This window comes from Emys orbicularis, chromosome 16, assembly GCF_028017835.1.
Source record: "Emys orbicularis isolate rEmyOrb1 chromosome 16, rEmyOrb1.hap1, whole genome shotgun sequence".
NCBI classification, from domain to species: domain Eukaryota; kingdom Metazoa; phylum Chordata; order Testudines; family Emydidae; genus Emys; species Emys orbicularis.
In genome coordinates, this window is record NC_088698.1 from 624,574 (window position 1) to 647,604 (window position 23,031).

At 51.7% G+C, this 23,031-nt stretch overlaps 2 protein-coding genes across 2 annotated transcripts; both read left to right on the top strand.

Annotated features, from left to right (window-relative positions):
* The first annotated feature begins 1,188 nt into the window (after positions 1-1,188).
* Positions 1,189-5,439, top strand: GAL3ST1 (galactose-3-O-sulfotransferase 1). The gene is made up of 2 exons (XM_065417995.1): positions 1,189-1,313; positions 4,290-5,439. The coding sequence occupies exons 1-2, from the start codon at positions 1,189-1,191 to the stop codon at positions 5,437-5,439; spliced, it is 1,275 nt and encodes a 424-aa protein (XP_065274067.1).
* Positions 5,440-12,715: 7,276 nt separating this feature from the next.
* LOC135890214 (zona pellucida sperm-binding protein 3-like) lies at positions 12,716-22,758 on the top strand. Its single transcript, XM_065417544.1, has 10 exons — positions 12,716-12,779; positions 14,104-14,297; positions 14,944-15,056; positions 16,108-16,199; positions 16,559-16,739; positions 17,232-17,340; positions 19,050-19,141; positions 20,634-20,731; positions 21,675-21,800; positions 22,553-22,758. The coding sequence occupies exons 1-10, from the start codon at positions 12,716-12,718 to the stop codon at positions 22,756-22,758; spliced, it is 1,275 nt and encodes a 424-aa protein (XP_065273616.1).
* The last annotated feature ends 273 nt before the right edge of the window (positions 22,759-23,031 follow it).

Consider the following 23,031-nt stretch of genomic DNA (forward strand, 5'->3'; position numbering starts at 1 on the left):
CAAGAGTGGTACATTTCTACAAATAGGATGATCACACTCAGTAGATTATGAGCTTTGTAATGATACCTTACAAGAGACCTTTTGCACAAAGCATATCCCATTTGCATTATAGTCACTTATCAAATTTTTTATAAAACTATCCCAGTTACATTATATTCACTTATTATCATGTTTTTATAAAACCATGTAGACTGCACAACGTCACAGAACCCATTATCTGGGTATGTCAAGTGGCACTAACTCTACTGGTTGGTTTCCTAGTTGCCATAGATCAGTAAATTAACATCTCTGTGTACAGACAGTCCATCCCAAATGGAGTGATAGATTTTTAAGGCTAGCAGGGACCGTGGTTATCTGGTCTGATCTGTAGTATAACATAGGCGAGAGAGAATGTACCCATTTCTTCGCATATGCCTTTGTTTCATTTATTTAAAAACAACAAGGAGTCTGGTGGCACCTTAAAGACTAACAGATTTATTTGGGCATAAGCTTTCGTGGGTAAAAACCTCACTTCTTCGGATGCATAGAGTGAAAGTCCGAAGAAGTGAGGTTTTTACCCACGAAAGCTTATGCCCAAATAAATCTGTTAGTCTTTAAGGTGCCACCAGACTCCTTGTTGTTTTTGTAGATACAGACTAACACGGCTACCCCCTGATACTTTCATTTCTTTGATGCTCCTTTCCACTGCTCCGGCTGCTGCACCAAAACATTAGCATAAACCCACAACTTCTAACCACGCACACATTAACAACAATGGGCCAGATTTTCAGAAGAGCTCAGACTAGCAATAAGGGGCAGTGAGGGTAATTAACCATTGGCTCAGTTCACCAAGGGATGTGGTGGATTCTCCATCGCATGCAATTTTTAAAGCAAGATTGGCTGTTTTTGTAGAAGCTCTGCTCTAGTTCAGGTAGGATGGATTCAGGGAAGTTCTCTGGCCTGTGTTATGCAGAAGCTCACACTAGATGGTCACAGTTGCCCCTGCTGGGGTAATAATCTAGGAATCAGAACTCTTTTCTTCCCAGGGATGTTTGTGTCCTCCACATCTCCTCTCCCTTTCCCTCCCGTCCCTTCTACCTTGGCCATCCTCTCGCTCTCTCTGTCTGTCTCTAGGGAGTTACTGAAGGCTTCTCTCTGGTTGTCTGCCTCCCTAACTGCTCGTCTCTCTGGGATTTGCAGGTGACCGCAATGCTGCAGAAGAAGAAGCACTGGAGGTCCATGTGCAAGGGGCTTGTTCTGGGAACTGTCCTGACCAGCTTTATGCTACTGCTGTACTCCTACGTGATTCCACCCCTGCAAGTCAGCATGATGGAGTGAGTGAGTCCCTCCTTGCCATGGGGTCTGGGCTTTCTCTAGAACAGCTCCTTTCCGGCCGCTCAGAAATGCTGGCTCCAGGGGTGGGCAAGGGCTGGCTCAGGGGATTGGCAGGTTGGGTACGGAGCCACATTGAGTCAGCTCCAGCCCAGGTGGATTCAATCAAGGAGTGATATGGTACATCGACACTGCAAAGAAAACCCCCCAGCAGTGAGTCTCAGAGTCCACGTCCACTGACTCAGGCTCACGCCACAGGGTTAAAAATAGCAGTGCAGATGTTCCCACTGGGGCTGGAGCCCAAGCTCTGAGACACACACTCCTGGCCGGGTTTCAGAGCCTGGGCTCCAGTCCGAGCCCTGGCACCTACACAGCTATTGTTAACCTTGTCTCACAAGCCCGAGTTGGCTGCCCTGGGCTCTGAGACTCGCTGCCACTGGGGGGGTTTGTAGTGTAGTCATCCTGAAAGTTGTCGTCTGTGTGAAGTCAACTGGGGGACTCAGTCCAGTTCTACTGGACACGGATAAATGTCACAAAACAACACCCCAGTTCTCAGAAGAGAGCCACTGGCTGGAAGAGCTCCCACGGCAAAGTTGAGCCCCCTTGGCTGGAGAGGCTTGCTCAGCTGCCTCTGCCTGTGATGGGCCATTCTGATCTGTGAGCCATTACCCACCTGTGTGCTTTCTCACTTCCATACCTTTGAGAGCTACTGATGCAAAGTGCTGCATTCGAGCTTGCTATTGATGTATAATTATTATCTAGCCATGGTGGACAGTGGTAGATGGACAGTCCTGCCTTGGCCGGGTCCCTTCTAAAGGACAGTTCAATCTCCTGTCTCACTAAATTAGCTTGAGGCTGCCGACAAGAGGCCAGTGGGTGCCAGTCATGGTGGAGGCATTTGTGATGGGGATGCGTGTGTTAGAATTGGGCGGAGATGCACCAGTCTCAGTCTCATTGCACATGGGAACAGCCACCAGATTGTACACACACCAGTGTAGCGATAGCCCCATCCATTACAGCCTCCAATCATAATGTCCTCCCCAGTCCCTGGGCTACTCACACTGAGCCTGAGCTATCGCCATCCTAGAAGCCGTTCCCCGGGCAGGTCTCTGCGCTCTGGGCCACATGCTCTATAGCGCGATGGGAAGGGAAAGGACAATTGGCAGTGCAGAAATGGCAGAACGGTGAAAACCTCCAGGCTCCTGCTGATTCACAGGGACAAACTCCTCCTTCTCCTTGGGGTAAATGGAGGGGGCTGTCACAGAGATGGAACAATAAGGGCTGCACTATTGCAGCATTAGAGCCAATATGGGGCCGCATTGAAGACTAAGGAACATTCCCTCTCCAATGAAAGACAGCCTGGTCCCCACCTCTTAATCAATACGGGGATAGGGTGAGGTTTAGTCTGACCCTGTGTGTGTCCCCCGACCCCTCCCGGCAGCAGGGATCAGCAGGGCTTGCCCACTTTAAAAAACGACTACTCCAAGGAGAGGTTTCAGAGACTAATAAGTCCACCAGGGACTTTGCTATTGCTAGTGATTTTATGTGGAAAGTGCTTGGATACTACGGTGATGGGCAGCAGGATAAAACTCTTTACATAGATCAATAGATAGATTCAGAATAAGGAAGATCAGACTTGATGAGCGGGTGTTTGCTGCCACACACAGATTTAACCTGGTGAAGGGGAGAGGAGACAAAATCCAACAGCTTCAGTTATTACAAGTGTCAAAGGTCCCGTGATCCAGCCAGAAAAGCACCTCAGCAGCGGAGTGAAGGGAAGGGGCTGGATTCCAGTTTGTGTCACCCTGGTGTAAATCCGTAGTAACTCCAGTGAAATCCTCACTGACTTTGCTGTTTACCCTGCTGTTCCTGACAGGTGCTGGCCTCAGGCTGCCGTGATTCTCTGAAAGGACAAACTTGCTTTCAAATCTTGGGGCCAAATTGTGACTTCAGATTGGTGGCAATTGAAGGCAGAGTTTGGTTCACTACATTCGTACCGAAGGATGTCGGCTCCTGGGGATTGGTTGGCTCAGAAGTTGGGAATGGAGCGTGGAGCCTTTCACCCCAGCCATTGTTTCTAGTCAAGCCCAGGACAGCACGGTGGAATGGAAGTTAGGAGCCTAACTCCTTTTCAGCATCCCCCCATAGAAACTAACGCAGCTCTCATCTGATGGATGTACAGTGGCCAGGGTTACTTACAGTGATGTCAGACTAGTTCCTGCTGGGCAGGTGTGCACATCACCCCTGCACTCATTGGCCCTCTTGCTGGCAATGATAGCAGAGAGGCTGAGCACTGAATGGGCCATGGACCCAGCCCAGGTACTTCAGGAAGAGGCCCTGTCAACTATACAGAGCCTGGTTTCCTCTCCACCCCACAGCTGGTCTGTCAGTGCGGGCAGTGTGTGCCGGGGAACCTGCCATGTGGCTGTCTGTGCTGTACCCATTCAGGGGATCAAGAGAGGACTCTTGTGCCCAGAGCCCTTGAGCCAGCACCTTTCCCCAGAGCTGAACTCCCTTGGAAAGGAATGGCTCTTTTCTGCAGGGCCCTCATGGCTGGTCTGGTCTGGTCTGAGGGGGGATATGATAGCTGCTTTCAACTACCTGAAAGGGAGTTCCAAAGAGGATGGATCTAGACTGTTCTCAGTGGTAGCAGTTGACAGAACAAGGAGTAATGGTCTCAAGTTGCAGTGGGGGAGGTTTAGGTTGGATATTAGGAAAAACTTTTTCACTAGGAGGGTGGTGAAGCACTGGAATGGGTTACCTAGGGAGGTGGTGGAATCTCCTTCCGGCTTGACAAAGCCCTGCCTGGGATGATTTAGTTGGGAATTGGTCCTGCTTTGAGCAGGGGGTTGGACTAGATGACCTCCTGAGGTCCCTTCCAACCCTGATATTCTATGATTCTATGATCGTGGTGGCTGAGCAAGGCCAGCGCAGAGATCCAGCCCTCATGGATGTGCCTGTTCTTTCCTTTCCTCCAGGATTCCTATCCCTTACTCCTGCTCCTCCTATCCTGCCCAGGCCAGGGTGCCAGGTGCAGCAAACAGCACCCACAGTCCCCCGGGGCAAGGATGTCTGCCCAAGCTGGACATCATGTTCATGAAGACACACAAGACAGCCAGCAGCACCATTCTAAACATCCTCTTCCGCTTCGGCGAGAAGCACCGCCTCAAGTTCGCCTTCCCCAATGGCCGCAATGACTTCTATTACCCCTCCTACTTTGAACGCAGCCAGGTCCAGGACTACCAGCCCGGCATGTGCTTCAATATCATTTGCAACCATATGCGCTTCCAGTACCAGGAGGTGCGCAAGCTACTGCCAGCTGATACCATCTTTCTGACAGTGCTGCGGGACCCCGCCTACCTCTTCGAGTCCTCCTTCCACTACTTTGGGCGCATCATCCCCCTCACCTGGAAGCTGCAAGGCGAGGACAAGCTGGCAGAATTCCTCCGTGATCCATGGCACTACTATGACCCTAACGGGTTCAACGCTCACTACCTCCAGAACCTGCTCTTCTTTGACCTGGGCTATGACAACAACATGAATGCCAACAGCCCCTTGGTGGACCAGTACATCCAGGAGATCGACCAACATTTCCATCTGGTCATGCTGTTGGAGTACTTTGATGAGTCCCTAGTGCTCCTGAAGGACCTGTTGTGCTGGGAGCTGGAGGACATCCTCTACTTCAAGCTCAACGCCCGCAAGGACTCCACTGTCTCCAAGATGACCGGTGAGCTCTATGAGAAGGCCACCTACTGGAACCTCATTGACGCCAAGCTCTACCGCTACTTCAATGCCACCTTCTGGCGCAAGGTGGAGGCCTATGGGTGGGAGCGAATGGCCAGGGATGTGGCCGAGCTGCACCAGGAGAACGAGAAGATGAAGAGCATCTGCATCGATGGAGGGCGCCCTGTGGATGCCAACGCCATCCAGGAGTCCTCCATGCAGCCATGGCAGCCGCTGGGCCAGAAGTCCATCCTGGGTTACAACTTGAAGAAGAAGATCAACAAGAAGCACCGGAAGCTGTGCCGCAAGATGTTGACGCCCGAGATCCAGTACCTGACCGATTTGGGCGTCAACCTCTGGATCACCAAGCTCTGGAGCCACGTGCGGGAGTTCTTAAAGTGGTAACATGTGAACTGCAGCTGTCCCCAACTCCCTCCCCTCTGCTGCCCCCATCCCCACCCAAGAGAAGAACCAAGTAATTTCATTTTCGTTTCTTTCTTACGTCTGTTGGCTGGATACGGGACATGACGCATCGTCAATGAGCAGAACTGGCTTGAGGCTCCAACAGGGAATAGTAAGTTAGAGACCACGCCTCCCACCCCCTATTCTGGAGATCTGGTTACACAGGAGAGAAGAGGAGCCTCTGACATTTGCAGATGGAGATTCACTGGGGTGTGAGTAAGGAAAGGGTCAGTTGGCCACCCCTCCTCCCACCTAGCTCCCCAACACCATCTGTCTAGGGTGCTCCTGGGTCGGCTTCCACCACTGCATCCTCAGGTCAGTGCTGCAACACTGAGTCTAACCATCTTAGCCCGCTCCCCTGAATGAGCTGAGGGCAGGCCCTGAGGAGCAAGACCAGGACACGGGACACTCTAATTGATTATAGTATCTTACTAATTGTTTGGGGGTTGCTTTTCACAATGTTTTTTTTTCTTGCTTCCATTTGAAAGCGTTGGGGGCAGCGTCTATGACAGCGGGATCCCAGATCCGTCACTCATGTTAATAGCAGTATATCTGTCACAGCGTAAACAGGAGACAAGCTATAGGGGTTGCGTGTGTGTTTGTACTGATGGCTGAGTTTTTGTGCTGCACACTGATGGGTGTATGCTTTAATGTGTATGCAATGCATTGCAATGTGTGAAGGAATCTCTGGGGGATGGGGGATGTCAGATGTGTTATACTGTATATTCTGTGTGAGTGTGCTTGTGAACAATACATTACTCTGTGTGTGTGTAAATAGTACATGACAGTGAACATTGGAATTAATGGGGGGATGGCCAGTATATTTGCTGGTGGTTTGCGGGGAGCCTTAGCCTGTTACATTACATGATTCTCTCTGTGTGTGAGAGACTGATCTGTTACACTGTGTATTTGTTGTGTGAACATTGGTCTCTCTAGGTGTGTCACTATGTCACTGTGTGTAGGGTGTACATACAGGAATCTGTGCATGGTTGACATGTGGTGGCTGTGTACAATACAGTACAGTGAATATCCAGATCTTGTGTAGGGGATGTAAGAGGGAGGGGGGGGGGGGAAGAGAGAGAGAGAGAGAGTGTGTGTGTGTGTGTGTGTGTGTGTGTGTGTGTGTGTGTGTGTGTGTGTGTACACCAGCCTGTTTGCCTGCATATCTGTTTAGAGCTGCACAAGTCACACTATGGCTGATACATCAGACAGCACTCTCTGTCCATTCTAGAGACAGCCGTTTGCACTGATTCACACTGGCCTAGAGACTGTCAGTTCCATGTAGACCATATACAGTCTGTGTGTGAAGGTCAATATGTGTCTACATGCTGGTTTTTATCTGCATCAGAGAGCTTAGTTGGCCACAATAGTCTTCTATCTGTACTGATTCAGACCAGTCCATATATGGAAAATAACCCCCAAGGCAGCGGTCCTTAAATGCATTAAGATGGTCAATGTGTCACATTTAATCAAACTGGTTCTCCCATAGCACTGATATTGAACAGTCTATGCATGAGTCATACCACTCCGAGTGGTATATATTACCAGCTCAACCTCTATGTACATGTTTTTATGGCATTCAGTCTGTAGCTGGCCATCGGTCCTTATAGCACATTATTGACTAGCAGCCAGCAAAATGACTATATTGATTGAAGCAGCATCAACACTTGAGTTTCGGGCATGTATAAAAACCCCACTACACAAGCCTTCTCTGGGTTGGTTTGTGGTCCTTGAATTTCTAACCAGCCTAGCAGGTTCAAAGCAAAACAAAAGAGATGATAAAAGTCCTTTCAGGTGTCTGTCAACAAAATCCCAGTCTCCAACAGCTGTTGCCTGTGGAGCTTTCACTGCATGAACCTGGCCACTGTCAGATCCTTCGCTGGGGGGGTCTCAGGCCTAGGGCTGGACACTGGACGGTAGGTTTCCACTGTAACCTATAGCTCCAGTTGCCCTGTGTGTATCATTCCCTGAGCCAGCGTGGGCTCAGTGCTCCAAGCTTTCCATCTTCCTTTTGGACCATGGCTGGTTGGCCCTCAGCAGAGCAAAGCGTGTTCTCTTCCTGCCCCCATACCATCAGTTAGAGGGTCCCATGGTGCCCCTCCCTAGAGGGGAGGCTGGGCGTGAGCCACAGGATCTGGTGAGAACTGGTGGGAATACAGGGAGGGCTTGGGAGAGAGGCTGAGGGGGCAGGACAGCATGTTCCCTGCTTTCTCTTCTTGCTTTGACGCTTGGCTGGGGTGGGGAGTCCAGAGGGGAAGGGGGAGCAGGAGACAAGCTCCCAGCAGCTTCTATGCTTATGACCCCTCACAATGAGCCACCCGCTAACCCTGCAGCCACTGCACCTCTCTGCAGGAGAATGGGACAGAGCTGAAGGGCAATGGGACCCAACCAGGGTGTAGTATGAGGGCGACGCAGGGGGATCAGCCTGGGGAGGGACTGGGCTGAGCAGCAGCCATCATGGACGTGTTAGGAGGGAGCCAGCAAGCAGGGAGGGGCCCCAGGGCGGTGCAGCTAGAGGCACACCTCCTCAGGCTACACAGGGAGTAACCAAAGCACCAGGCCTGGAACGGGGTGGAAGCAGCCCAGCTGCACAGAGACAAGGAGGGAGGGTGGCAAGAGCAGAGGGCAGTCCTTTGAGGGAGCACTGTCTGAAGAGGGGAGGGGTGGGGGGAGCCCCTGCTTGGCGCTGAATCCCCCAGCTTTACGGCCCACCTGCCATTATGAGCTTGGACTCTGGGAATGCAGCAGCTGGAGACTCCCTGGCGGTGGGGGAGGGGGACAAGATTCCAGCCACCCCCCAGCACCACCAGGAATTTCCAGCAGGGGAGAACTCACCTGTCCTGCATTTGCAGCCCAGGGCCCTCTGCCCCCACCCCACGGACTCAACCTCCCATGGCCGCAGGGGAGCTGGGGTGGCCACACGACCTGCTTTGCTGCTCTGCCAGCACTGCGCTTGGTTCACACCCAGGGGCAGCAGTTCGTGGAGTGACAAGAGGCCCAGTGAGAGCAGGACAAGCACTAAAGGCCTCTCCCCCCGCAGCCCATATGCAGCTGCTGGCAAAGGGGTCCTCTGCCGAATCTGCAGCCCAGGGTGCTCCAGAGGGGGCATGGCGGGAATTGGGTGCGGTGGCGTGTGGCATCAGCAAAGGAGCTGGTTGCAGGCGGCTGGAAGATGGGAGACGGGGTGATGCCCCCGCCCCCCAAGACAACTGCTTGGAGCATAGGCCCCAGGTTCATGGGGCTGTGCTGGAGAGAGACTTGCCTCACAGACAGGACTTGGGGGGCATGTTAGGGTGAGAGCAGGCAGCTTGAGGGAAGACTGGTCCCTGTCTTTCCCCTGTGAGTGGACTTCAGGAGGCAATGGCTGGTCCTGTGTCCCATCATCCCTGTCCCCATCTTTAGTTCTCAGCAGCATCTCCAGGGCTGTGGCGGGAGCCTGAGGGCGACCCCTAACTGGCCTACAGCAGAGCAGAGTGCAATGCCGCATCCTCGGGGTGGCCTCTGGGACAGTAGTGCCAGCGCACCCTGCTCCGTCTTTAAAGTTGCTCAGATGCAGAAGGAGCCATGCAGGCGGGGATCTGTGGTCCTCGTGCACGGCACATGTGCTTTAAAGCGGAAGGTAACCCCAGACCTTGCTGTCAGACGGCATCCTTCCTCTCCCGGCCGCAGCCGTTGGGTGCCATCGATACTCCTTGGCAGGAGGGTGTCTAACGTTCTGCTCTGCTTGGAAAGACAGGGACTAAAATGATCATTTTGTATGACAATTATACTGTATATTTGACAGTTTTTAATATATGAACCATTCAGCTGTTCTCGTTGTGGTCTCTTTCTTCTCCCCCGGGGGCTGGCAGAGGGGTCCCGGCCCCATTAGCAATGGATATGGAGACCCATTGGGGGCAGCAGCCTTAGGGGACGGGGGGACCTGGCCCAAGGGACAAGTCTGTCCCCATTGATTGCAAAGGGCAGATTGATTTCATTTTCCCCCTCCTGACCTCCTCTGCTCAGGCCTGACCTCCCAAGAGGAAATCCCAGGAGAGCGGATGGAGAGCAAGTGGGCACAGCCTTATTCCTGGATCCTGAGCAGCTGTCACTGACTACTCCTGCTGGAAAGGGCTTTTCCAGCTGGGTTTCCCCCTCCCTGACTCTTCCTGCCATTGCCGCCCCTCAGCAATTCCCCCTGCTGATGCCCAATTCCTGGATCCATTTCCAGGCAGCCTTTCTGACTCCCTGCTGGGGGTCCCCCGCTTGCCTATACGGGGGAACCTACCCAGCTCCCCTCCTGGCAGTCTCCTTCAGCACGCTCCACCGGCAGGGCCTGCTGGGATTCTCCAGCAACTGCCACTGCTCTCAGCTGGCGCGGTCCTAATCTGGCCTTGCCTGTGGGGGAACATGGTACTCGTTGTACTAAATCGGGTTAGATACTGATGCAGGTAAATCAATGCAACGCCCTGGTGCGGACAGTCTTGTTTCTGGTTAAGAGAGCTCTGATGCAGGTAAATCAATGCAACGCCCTGGTGCGGACAGTCTTGTTTCTGGTTAAGAGAGCTCTGATGCAGGTAAATCAATGCAACGCCCTGGTGCGGACAGTCTTGTTTCTGGTTAAGAGAGCTCTACAGTGCCGTAGGTTAACTCAGTAAGAAATCAGCGGGTCAGGTGCTCTGAAACAGAAGTGAGCGTCTACACACGGTTGCACTGAGTTAACCCAGTCATTGCACAGATGCTCAGAGTGCAGAGAAAGAATCACAGTTATGCTTGTGCATTTTCCACCCATGAACATTACAATGGCAGGTCAGTATTGTCATCCACATGTTACAGATGGGGAAACTGAGGCACAGGGAGAGACTATGACTTGCCAAGCTGCAAGCTCACCCAGCAAGGCAGTGGCAGAGCCAGGAATAGACCCATATTCAGAATGGAGCCCTGGCCACTGAAGCAGTGCAGATGCCAAGGCCTTGATCCTACAAACATCCACACGTTTACCTTTAACCATGTGTGCAAGTGCAGGATCAAGGTCTAAAAATGTCCCTTGCTGCAAATAAAACACCAAGATCCTGCAATGAACCCAGGTTTCCTTGCAGCTGCATTGCCTTTGCACAGCACGCTGGGATGCTGGCCAAGGTAGGGCACCGCAGGAAGCAGATTTGTATAAGTGGAGCAGCTGCTGGCACAGCCACCACAGAGGCCCCTTCCATCCCTCAGCAGCTGGTGAGAACTGACACTTCTAGATTGCTTTGCAGCCTGACACCCTCTGGAGACTCTGCAGGATTCATCTGACCCAGGATTGAAACATGACAGCTGTTTAATAGCTCACAGCAGGGTCGTTTTAGGACAGGGAATGAGAGTGTCCTCTCTAAGTGACACAGCAGGGTGTAACGATGCGGTTCTGGCGGGACCCAACTGAGAGAGCCAATTCAGGACAAATTGCTCAAACAGGGCAGTTACAGCCCAAGGCTGGGGTTTTTCCACCTCTAAGGCAAACCAAACCAGCCAGACAAAGAGGACTTTGGTCTCACCCCACTGGCTAACCACAAGTCACACAAGCAATTCCCTTAGACACTCCAGTTTCCCAGTATCACCACTAGTGCCACTCGTTATGGGGACAAATCGTTATGAAAACCAATACCCCAGTAAAAGAAAAAAGGTTCTCTCAATCCCAAAGGACCAAGCCCCAGGCCCAGGTCAATATACAAATCAGATCTTACCCACAAATCACACTGTTGCCAATCCTTTAGAATCTAAAATCTAAAGGTTTATTCATAAAAGGAAAAAGATGTAGATGAGAGCTAGAATTGGTTAAATGGAATCAATTACATACAGTAATGGCAAAGTTCTTGGTTCAGGCTTGCAGCAGTGATAGAATAAACTGCAGGTTCAAATCAAGTCTCTGGAATACATCCCCAGCTAGGATGGGTCCTCAGTCCTTTGTGTAGAGCTTCTGTTTGTAGCAAAGTCCCTCCAGAGGTAAGAAGCAGGATTGAAGACAAGATGGAGATGAGGCATCAGCCTTTTATAGTCTTTTCCAGGTGTAAGAACATCTCTTTGTCCTTACTGTGGAAAATTACAGCAAAATGGAGTCTGGAGTCACATGGGCCAGTCCCTGCATACTTTGCTGAGTTGCAAGGCGTATCTGCCTTCTCTCAATGGGTCCATTGTATAGCTGATGGTCCTTGATGGGCCATCAAGCAGGCTAGGCAGAGCTAACAACAACTTGTCTGGGATGTCTCCCAGAAGCATAGCATAAGTTTGAAATACAGACAGTATAGAGCCAATATTCATAACTTCAACTACAAAATTGATACACACATATAGACAGCATAATCATAACCAATAAACCATAACCTTGTCTTAGACACCTCATTTGACCTCCTTTATACAAGATTTGGTGCCACTACAGGACTTTGGTTGCAACCATGTTCTATATGGTCCCAGATTATGTCAATAACGTCACACAGGGATGACTTTAGGGAGGCAGAATACAGGTACCTGGGTTGATACGTGGCTGGACCCCACCTTCCTTTTGCAAAAAGTGCCCTGGGATTTTAAATTACTCCAAGCAGTTAGGACATCAGCTTTATGGGTCACCCAAAAGACAGTGCCGCCTCGTGTGGTGGCTCTGTGCTAACTCACTGGAGAGGAGAGAAAACAGCTCACTTCCTACAGCACCTCTTCTTTTCTTGTGAGAGTCTTCCATCTCCACTGCTGCCAGAGGCCCTCATCTGAATCAGACCCTGTTGTGCTGGGTGCTATACAAACACTTCTGAAGGTGCAGCCCCTGGTGCAAAGAACTTAAAGCATACAGCCCCAGTCCTGCAGCCTGTTCTGGGGGATGCACCTTGACACCTGCCCAGCTCACGACTGACTTGGATGAGGCATACCAAAGCTTAGGAGAGCAGCCAAGAGGCCTGCCCATGTCTGTAGGTGACACCCCTTCCTGCTCTCTAGGCCTAGGACTAGCTGAGCAGGCCTTTTGCTTGGAGACAGTTGGGTTTGTCTGTGTGGGGCTGAAGGCTGGCTTTCCTGATGGGAAGGCAGGTGAGGAATGCCCAGCACCTGTGCTGAATGCAGCATTCTGCAACTCCTGGCTGGGGCTGCTCGTGGAGGTTAAGGAGGTGGCTCTGATCACAGCAGTAGCCTATCACCAGATGGGTATATATAGCTTTTCCCCAGGAGCTAGAGATATGTTGCCTTCCTCCTAACCTGAGTGTGGGGTGCTAACATCATGGGGCTGTGGAAAGTGTTTCTGGGGGTGCTTGTCTGGAGCTCAGCTCTTGCTGCTCAGAGAGGTAAGTGTGTGGTGATAAGTCCCCCTGTGGGTTCTAAGCTAAGGTCCAGTACTCAAAAATCAAGGGTGTTTTGTTTTTAAACACATTGGGGTTCTTGTTATTTGTCCTCTAGCTTTTAAACCTTGTTTCAAAGCTTGTCTCAGCAACCAAATCACTTCAGTCTCAAATGAAGCTGAGTCTCATGCAGTAACATGACTCCAGGGGCTGGCTCTGTAAGAAACCTCTAATGTCCTAACTCTAGGTCTATACTCACTAGAGCTGCCAACACACTGCTCTTCAAAGGACCAGCTTTGCTTTGACCCTGCTCCTTTGATCTTGGCAATTAAGGTTGTAAATGCAGTAACCCAATCTGAAAGCTGCTTGTGGGCTATTTCTGAGACTCCTTGCGAGCCCCTTTTTTGCAGAGTGTGAGCTCCTGCTTGTGCTGGGAATAAGCTCTAACACTAGCTCTTCATCACCAGCTGTAGCCAATTCTGGCTGCTACAGCAGTGTAGCTTTGAAGGCTAATGAGAACTTGGGGTTGTCTCATGTTTAGCTACAGAAGCATCTTGAACAGCTGCAACCCTTCAACCCCCAGGTGCTGACTGACTTCTTTCTGGGTGGGTGCCCCAGGGCCCCACTCTTGTTCTGCCTCTTCCTGCTCCTCCCCTGACTCTGAGCACCCCCCACCCTTGCTCTGCCGCCTCCTGCCACCAAACAGCTGATTGGTGGCTGCTGAGCACCCACTATTTTTCCCATGGGTTCTCCAGTCCCAGTGCACCAATGGAGTTGGCACCTATGTTTCAGCCCACCCCCAGGATGGAAAGCTTTGAGATAAGGCTTGAAAATGGCTTCCTTCCTTTAAAGGAGCCTGACGAGCAGGGATGGGCTCTAAAACAGTTCCCTGGAAGTCCCCAGGTGATGGGTGGGGGTGTAAGACTTTTTTTTTTTTCTTTTTTTTTTTAAAGAGTAACAAGCACAATGGCATTTGTGAAAACCTGCTGGTGATGCACACCCACCTTTAGGAGGAGTGAGGCCAACAGTGAGCCAACTGCATGAAATTCCTCCCAGTTATTAACCGGCAATGTGACACTGAAGCCAGACCCTCTAGCTTGAGGGTCAAAGGGCCTGGACAGTCAAACCTCCAGGTGCTGGCTCCTTTCTGGTAACCACAAAGGTTCTGAAGGGCTAGCTAGCTGATAGCTTTGCTGGCTGAGCGGAGGACTCCTCTGATGTTCTTGCACAGAGGCCCTGCTATCTGGTGGGATTACAGTAGGTCTGGGGGAAAAGATGTTTCTGGGGGCCTTTCCAGAGGGTTATGTCAAGTCTGCTCACTCTCCTCTAGCACCCATTAACTCTGTGCTCTATGAGTGCAATAAAACCAGCATCCACCTGGCTGTAAAGATGGACCCCTTGGGAAATGGACTCCTGCTGGATCCACAACTTGTGCACCTGGGCAGCTGCCTCTACTCAATCAATGATCTACAGGGCTTCCTGCACTTCCAGTACCACCTGAAGGACTGTGGCTTCTCTCGGCTGGTGAGTGAGAGCCCTAGCTGGGGCCCAGGCTTGTGTTCCACTCAGCATGGTGCTGTCTGCTGCTCAGATGCCTGTAAGCTGGCTTGCTTTGGCTGTGTGGGTGAGAAGGAACTGCCCTCCTGCTGGGTGAGGGGTCTGAGAATGCCCCTCTCATGTGCTGAACTGGCAGGGGGACAAGATGGCTGTGCGAACGGATATCCCAAGGGGATATCACTTTGGATTCCGATCCTGATGCTCCATTATGGACTGTTCTAGCTCTGGGGGGGAGGCTGGGTCCTGGCCCACTAGCTGCACGCATGTTGGCTCCCCTGGCAGAGGGGAGAAATGCTAAATGACAAAGGCCCCTCCCAAGTGGCTCTTACTTAGCTGGGCTTCTGTCCATATTCAAAGTCTAATACTCCCAGTAACAGACTGGTGCCCTGCCAGGGAAGCGGAGGGCGGGGGGGAGAGACAGTGGTGCAGCATCTCTCCCTTGCTTAGGGGAAGGGCTTGTCTCAAGGAACAGAAATACTGTTTCACTTCCTTAGCAATGAACCAACCCTCCCACTCGGCTAGGCCGAGAGCTACAGAAGGAAGCTGTAACTGATGCTAGTGCTGACCGCCACCCTCTCTGATTTCTTCCCCACACATGCGCACACATCTCCAGACATCTGGGAACATGATTGAATACTTCACGGACCTTGTCTACAGGCCTTCCCCTGGCACAGGCAGACGCTACGCCACCTCCTTCACTGAGAGGATCAACTGCACTGACTATGAGTAAGCTGCCAGCACTTCCCATTGTGCTAGAGTCCTAAGGGACTGATGCTAAAATTTCCCAGACTCTCATGGGCTTCACCCAGGGGTAATAGGACCCCATAAAAAGCAGCAGGGATGCAAAGCAGGGCTCTAATCAGCTGATTGACAGCTAGGGATGCACATCTCCCTCCCCCCCCCCCCCCCAAGGGGGGTTGATCACAGGGCTGGAGCAAAGCAAGCGCATGTGGGATGAGTTGTCCTGGCTATTGCCATCTAGTAAACCTGGCTCATAACCCTAGTAACAGAGAACCTAAAATACCTCTAGGAGCCAGGCAGCTTGGCTGAGGGTGGGGAGGGTAGCAGGCAGCCCTGAGTACTGCAGATGAAAGGACAGGATGTGGTGCTCTAGTGCTAGTAAAGCATTAGTTGTGGGTGCAAGATAGAGGCCCCTAAACACTCCTATGAACTGCAAACAGGCTGGAGGGTCTCGTACTGCCCCTCCTGTCAGGACACATTCCAATGATATTTTGGGGGAAAGGGGTTAAAACCAAAGACCCAACCTGGGGAGTTGGAGACCTCTAGTGCTAGAACTAATACAATGGGGGTCTAGAGCTCAGGGATCTGAATGAGACTCCACCTGGAAGACGGAGCTAGTGAAGGTGGATGAGATATGACTCAGTGGGAGGAGGCAGCCTGGGGACAAGGGAAAGCCTGGGGATATCAGTGGGAGTCAAACTACATTCGAGTGACACTTGTGGGGCTGACTGTGCCATGTCTTCACAGCAGCACATGATGGGGGTCACCAGTGTGAGCTGACCCTGCAAAAACCTGTCTGCAGGTGACTCTGGGATATGCAAGCCCCTGGGGGTGGGGGGTGGGTGTCAGCCTTCACTCCAGCTCTAGAGCAGCCTCTGTTAGGTATGCTGTGGAGCAGGGGTGACTTGAGCTTTCCAGTGCAGCTGAGGTAGCCTCTGGCCTAGCACCCTCTGATACAAGCAGGGAGAACTCCCTCTTCCTAGGGAGGGAATGAGAATCTGATCCCTGCAGGATAACCCTTTCCTGCCTCTCCTAGGGCAGGGCGCTTGGCTCCTACGTACATATCTTCAGTGACTGGCCACCTGTCTGCCTCTGGAGTGCTAATGTTCACAGTGACCCTAATGAATGGTAAGATCCCTGTCAGAAGGGGTGGGTGGTGCCAGCTGAGATCATTGTGATCTCCCACTGAGCCTCCTGCAGCTTCAGGCAATGTCCTAACCCAGTTCCCTCCACCTCAATACTCCCTTTGCCCCTCTAGGATGGTGTCTTATGCTCTTGACACCATGGCCATCTCTGCTTCTAGAAAACTACTGAAGCAAAGACTTGTGCCTCATGATCTTGTAATGCGTCCACAGGAATACCCATTGGAACACACACCTCCCCAAAACCTGCATGCACTTGCAGAAGGCTCCCAGTGCCTGTTGGTCTCAGATGGAGACTCCATTCTGTACAGTGCACTTTGACAACTAACTCTCATTTTCTTGCAGTGGACTTCAGTGCCCCATCAGACTCCAAGGTCTTCTTCCTAGGCTCTCAGATCCATATAGAGTTTTCTGTACAGAGTTCCTTCCACCAGCCTCTGCAGATCTTTGTGGATGAGTGCACTGCCACCCCAACCCCAGAACTTAGCAAGTCTCCCAGGAACTATAGCATCATTGCAAACCATGGGTAACTATCTGCAGGAGACAGCAGCTCTGGGGTGCTTGAATGTCTGAAGTGGCATAAGGTGTGGAACAATGGAGTTGGGGCAGTCCCAGGAGCATGTAACAGAACATGCTGGGTTCTTAAGGCTCCTACATAAATCCTAGAGACCAGCCTCTCTATTCCAAATTTGACTCCAGCTGATTTGACTAAGCCACAGACTACCAAGATAAAGTAGCAAATGAAGATGTCTGGCTTGGCCTCTGGTAACCACATGGCCCCTTAAAGAATTGGACATGCTGGCATAATTGATATGTCCAAAAGCCTTCCCTGTTGCTAGGGCAACTTGGTGGTCATATTGCTCTAACACTTGGCAATATGACCACCATATTGAAGCTCTTGAAAACTACTGACTGCAGGTGGGGAGAGACTAATGCAGTAGGTCTCTCCTAGGCTCAAACAGTTCTTCTATCTCTAACAGTCCCTGGACCAGTGAGTTTAACTGTCTTCCTGTTCCAGGTGTCTTGTGGATGGTAAGGTGGCAAACTCCCAGTTCCTGCCCAGACGAACCCCTGAAGCTATCCAGCTCTCCCTACAGGCCTTTGAATTTGCAGGTGTGGACTCTGATGTAAGTAACTAAGATTCTGAGTTAGATGTACAGCTTCCATCTAGGGCTGGAATGCCAAGTGCCTGCATCCTCTGAACGCAACTTGCAGATGGCTCAAGCTACAACTAGTTAAAAGCCATTCTTCACTGACTGGTTGGTGAAGGTCTTCACATCATAAACCCTTCATGGCTTTAGTTTCAGCTAGACTCTCGCTTGGGGAAACTGACCCACAACTGCATTAAGAACTGTGCAGTCATCTGTTTAACCTATCATCCAGGAACCTAGTGAACAGCAGTTCAAGTCCTCAGACACTACATTTCACAGAAGTATGTGAGAGGTGAACACCCCTACCAGCATGCTTTCCTTAAGCCAGTGGTTCTCAACATATTTACCATTGTGGGCTGCACATGCAGCTGTTATGTTGTGTGGATGCAGCCCACATATGTATGGCCCTGAGGATGCCACATTGGCTGCAGCTGTGTGCGGACTGGGCCACTAGCAGGCCATGAGTTGAGAACCACTGCCTTAAGCACTGAAAGGCATCTTCAGACAGCATCTAGCCTCTGACATGCCTTGCTATGCTCCTAGCAAACAGGCCTTCACAAGAGATTCCATGCACCAAGCTGCTTTGTTACTCTGACATTGAAGTGGCCTAGTTAGTCCAGAGCTGGATGTTCTGGCCACCTCAGGCTAGCATCACAAAGCTTTAGCATGGTGATGCTGAGCATTCCCAGAGACTCTCTAGGTGTGGCATTCACAAAGCTTGAGTGGCCCTCAGGCTCTTGACAAGGACTCAGGGGGTGGGGACCTCAGAATAGCATTCACAAAAACCAGCACCCTAGCCAGCTCCTGGCTGAAATTAGCCACTGGGAGATGCCAAGGTGGGGTGGGGGTTGCTAAATCCAGTCTGCCTCTTGGAGATAGGCACCTAAGTCCCATCTGCAGGGAATCACCTAGCTGTGCTTGGGATTCTCAGCCCCATCAGACCAGTGCTTGGGGTGCTCACCTGGTGGTGGTCCCTGTTCAAATCCCCTCACCCCCTGCCCCACTCACACACCTGAGGGTAGTCTTCCCAATCCCAAAGTGCTGGGCTAAAAATGGAGAGAGCACCTCCTTCCCCAGCTGTCTTGTACAGCTTGCCTCTAGGGGCCCAATAAGTAGGTAGGGTCTGAGCAAGCTGACCAGACTGGGCCCTACAAGCAGGTCTGTGTCCTCCACCCTTGTCCCCAGGTCACTTGCTCTGGGGCTGGATGCCCAGCATGGGGCTGCAATGTGCATGACCAGAGATGGAAACCTAAGGAACTTAGGCCAGAAATCTAGGTCCTGAGCAAGGTTAGGCACCTATAGGTGGGGGGAAGCCCAATGGGGTGTCTGTAAAACCTGCTTCTGGGATTTAGGCACTTAACTGCCACTTTAGGTGCCTAACTCCTTGTGAATGCAGCATTTTAGGGGCTACAAATGGGCAACTGCCTGGAAGCCCCATCTGACTCCTCCATAGCAAGCATGGGATCATGACAGACCCATCCCCAAACCAGAGCATCTCTGAATGGCACCGCGTGGGGGACTTGTAATGGGAATCCTGGTATCTGGACTGTGCTCAAGCAGAGCAGCTATGCTGAGTAGGGCTCTTTCTCCTGCTTTCCCCCACACCACCAGTGAAGGATGTTTCTTCCTGCTAGGCAGTGGGGATGACCTCCATCTGCTTTCTTCTCTCCATGCCCCCCCTCCAGATCTATCTCCACTGCCAGGTGCTGGTCTGGGACCCCAAAGTGCTCATGGATCCCACAAGGAAGGCCTGTTCATTTCACAGGGATACCAACAGGTAAGGGCTGCTGGGGAGAAGGAGGAATTGCAATTCTCTAAAACTAAACCAGCCAGAACAGAATCTGGCTGTTCTACATGGGTCTGTCCCAGTGACACGCCACGCAAGAGGGACCAACCTGCAGAGATGCTTGTAAACAATAGTCCTCTGGAGACTCTTCTGTGGGCAACAAACTTGGCTCTAGTGGCCAAAGCAACTCTAGCTCATGATACCACTTGCCTCTTCATTACCCTTGTTTCTCCCACCTCACTGTGGTAGAGGGACTATAACTAAAGGCAAAGCCAACAAATTCTCAGTGGGACTAGCTGGACAACACTAGAAAGCATTCAGGTGAACTACATTCGGTTGGGATAGGTGGCAAAGGCTGGTTTCCCTTGCAAACCTACCAAGGGAAACTACCTCGCTTCAAGTGCTGTGCCAAAGTGACTTGGTTCAAAGTAGGACACAGGCCCTTCCCTAGTGATTCCCTCCTGTTCATGAAGGAACATGGCCCCTATAAACACAGAATACAGGCTGCTCTTGCAGTAGTGAGATTGGGTTTGACAAAACAGGTCAAGCACTAAGCGTAGAGGGGGAAAGCCATGTCTGTTTGGAATCCAGGCCTGTCTTGAGCAAGGCACCAGGCAATTCACATGATCTCTACCTGCTTCCCTCTGTGATTGGTAGTGAGCTTTACCAGGATGTCTAGCATGCCCAGGACCAATAGCCCCCATGGGATGCAGTGCTGGACTTCTTCACTTGGGGGAGCAATGACCAATGATGCCCTTGTGCTGCAGAGTCCATGAATTTTGTTTCAATACTGAAGATTGGTTGAAGTTCAATTGCAAAACCAGCAGCTGACCAAGCAAACTCTTGGGGTCTTTAGGGCTACAGCCACATCATGAGCTTTTGTGGGGGTTGAGTCCCAGTCCATTCTGACCTAATAGAGCTAGTGCAAGTAGAACCAGTCATGTAGCAGCGGTGGCACAGCTTGTATGTACCCATGGAGTCAGGTGGGTTTGTCCTCTGCATGGCTGGCTATGCTGCAGTAGCATGGATAGTAGCACAGTTTATATACTCACTACCTCTCATAGTTGGAGTATGTACATAGCTGGGATCTCACCCCTGCTCAGTGTAGATATTGCCTAAACACCCATGCTCCACCAATGGTCATATCTTACAACCACACCCAACTTCTCCTTGCTGCAAGGGACAATGCTCCCAGTCAGCTCTACAATCCATGCCTGCTCTGCTCAGCTCACTCCCCTTGAAGGGACCCCCATAGGACAGAACAGCCAATCCTCATGCCAGTCTGACCCCAAAGAGTTGACATTCCAGCTCCTGTTGCAAGCAGATACTCAACCTTGCCCTAGCTCTCCTGAAAGCCTCCATGCCCAGGTGAGTTAGGAGCTGCCTGGGACTGAGCATAGGGATCTCTCAATCCCATGTAACTCCTCGACTTTTGAGATGCTGATCACCAAGGGTGAGTCACCTGTATACTGCTCTCCAACAGGTGGGAACTTCTGGACAGTCCCTCTCTGAGCTCTGGCTGTAGCTGCTGTGACTCCCTATGCCAAGCCACAACCTCTCGCCACAAGAGAGACCTGGAAGGTACTAGTTCTGTTGAGAGGGAAGTGTGTGGGGGTGGGGTAGGATGTTCTGTGTGCTCATTGGCCAAGTCTCCACTGTCAGGAACAAGTCTGGCAGGCTTGGTTTGGGGTGCCCCTTCACCTTTGCCTTCACACCACAGGAGGTTTTCATTGTCACATGGCATGAGTATTCCAGATCTCCAGTTCACTAGAGCCGAGATGCTGGTAATAGTGCTCTCCTCTTAGCCCAAGTGAAGGGAAGAGCTCAGCATCTCCTGAGTCAGCAGAGTAAACCAGCTCCTGGCTAAGCAAGAGATGGATTGTTCAGTACTCTTTGTAGGGAGGGAAGGGCAGGGACAGCAGGTTTGGATAATTTTTAGTGGTGCCCAGAATGGGTCCAATCCCCACACCTGCCTTGTAAGACAATATTTTTTTTAAATGTACTGGAAACATTAGAAATGTAACAGTTTCCCTATATTGCACTAGGGTGAGGGCTCTGGGGTGCAGGCAGGCTGCCCTAGGGCTGGGGCCAGAGAGGAGGATTCCACAGTCCTGTTCTCCCCACCAGCAGCACAGGCTCTGCATGTGCTCCTAGGGGCCAGGCCCCTCTCAGGTTTAGGAAGCCCCCTCACCTCCCCTGTGGTGGCTGCTGGGTGGGGGGGGGGGGGGGAAGAAGAGCTGACATCACATGTGTGCCTCTTCCCTCCGCTGCCACCAGCACTGCTCCCTTTTGTGGCTGGCGAGGGGGCACAGAGCAGCAGGGCAACTGCCTGTTGCCTGGGGTGGCAGGCAGGACCAGGGATGCTCTGGGGGAGGTGCATGGGGGTGGCAGGCAGGGCTGGGGGAGAGACCCAGCCCTGAACATTGGTGGAGCCAGGCCCTGAACTTGCTGGAGCACAGGCCCCATGGGCCCATATAAATTACTGCCCCAGGAGTCTGAAGGTTTCCATCTCCTTTTGCCTCAGGCTCTGCAAGGGAGGGACTTGTCCATGCTGTTGTTGTTGGGCCCTTGAAGGTGCAGAAACCAGCTGCAAAGACTGGAAGCTATGAGTGGGACTCAAACAGCTCCCTTGCAGCCCAGAGCATCACAGGTAACTACCCCTCATGTGGGTTGGAGCTGAGTTCCATAGCAACCAGACAACCACTGGCCACAGTGGGGAGCCCTGACAGGCAGGGAATGGAGTTGGTACAACAGCCCCAGAAAGCTCAGCTGACCAGTGGGAGGGGAGCAGAGTTTGAATTGCCTGGTGCCTTGCTCAAGAGACCTGAAGGGTCTACTCACCTGGGAAGTGGGGGGGGGGGGGGGGGAGGGGGCAGCTACAACCATACCCCCTCCAGACTTCCCACCCCCTACTGGCCTTGCCTTAACCAAGGGAGCTATTGTGGGGGTGTTAGGTTGTCATGGAGAGAAGCTGTCTTCACCCAAGCTCCTCGATCCCAACTTCTAAATTCTAATACACTCCAGCATCCATTTCTTGTCTTTAAAGAACATAGAACCCCAAGGAAGTCAGAGCAGGTGCTTGCTAGTCTTGGCTAAAAGCTGTTGCTGCACATAGATTAAAGCCCAGTTGATTCACTCCTGAGAATTCCATATGAGGTAGAGGTGCCAAAAATGGGAGAAGAAATAACTAGCTTGATGCCCTCCCTGAGCATGGTGAGAGGTTGGAAAGGACTAACTGCCCAACTTCCACCCCAGTTACGATGGGCTTGTCAACATAACTAAGCTCCCATGAACATCACACCTGTCCCCCACCCTGGCCTGAGGGTATCCCAAAAGACACATGGCCCATTGTTGCAGGGATGGATGGCTTTGGGGGAATAAGCTGCCTCTTTCCTCTTGTAGGAGGGAAACCAAGTTTGATGCCACCTCCTGTTGGTGCCCTGCTGCTGGAAGTTGCTCTGATTGCTGTGGTGTCCCTGGGTTTCTGCCTGTACCATGGCTATCACAGAAGGCTCTGCTCCAGAACCAGGGGGGCTGCGGACTCCTGCACAGAGGGGCTGGTTACTGCAGAACAGGAGTGTACAAGCATTAATGCAGATGTGGAATGAATCCAAATAAAACCTTAACGAATTCAGATGGTGTGTGTATGTCACTTATAGCTGGGCTGGGAGCTCCTCTGCCTCTGAGGTGGAAGGGGACCAGCAGGTCAAAATTTGCATTTGAATATCTAATGCTGCTTTTTAGCTAAACTTCATCTTCTCTACCAAAATTCCCTCACTAGCCTGAGTCAGGGCAAGTCTTGAATCTTCCTTGTGGAAGAGCTTCACTTAGTCTTGATCCTAGACCCTGCTGGTAGAAGTAAATCACCTTTAGTAGATGGG

Coding starts and splice junctions, on each gene's coding strand:
- GAL3ST1 (XM_065417995.1), top strand. CDS start 1,189: ATGCTGCAGAAGAAGAAGCACTGGAGGTCCATGTGCAAGGGGCTTGTT. Junction 1,314..4,289: donor CTGCAAGTCAGCATGATGGA/GTGAGTGAGTCC, acceptor CCTTTCCTCCAG/GATTCCTATCCCTTACTCCT.
- LOC135890214 (XM_065417544.1), top strand. CDS start 12,716: ATGGGGCTGTGGAAAGTGTTTCTGGGGGTGCTTGTCTGGAGCTCAGCT. Junction 12,780..14,103: donor AGCTCTTGCTGCTCAGAGAG/GTAAGTGTGTGG, acceptor ACTCTCCTCTAG/CACCCATTAACTCTGTGCTC. Junction 20,732..21,674: donor CCACAAGAGAGACCTGGAAG/GTACTAGTTCTG, acceptor CTTTTGCCTCAG/GCTCTGCAAGGGAGGGACTT.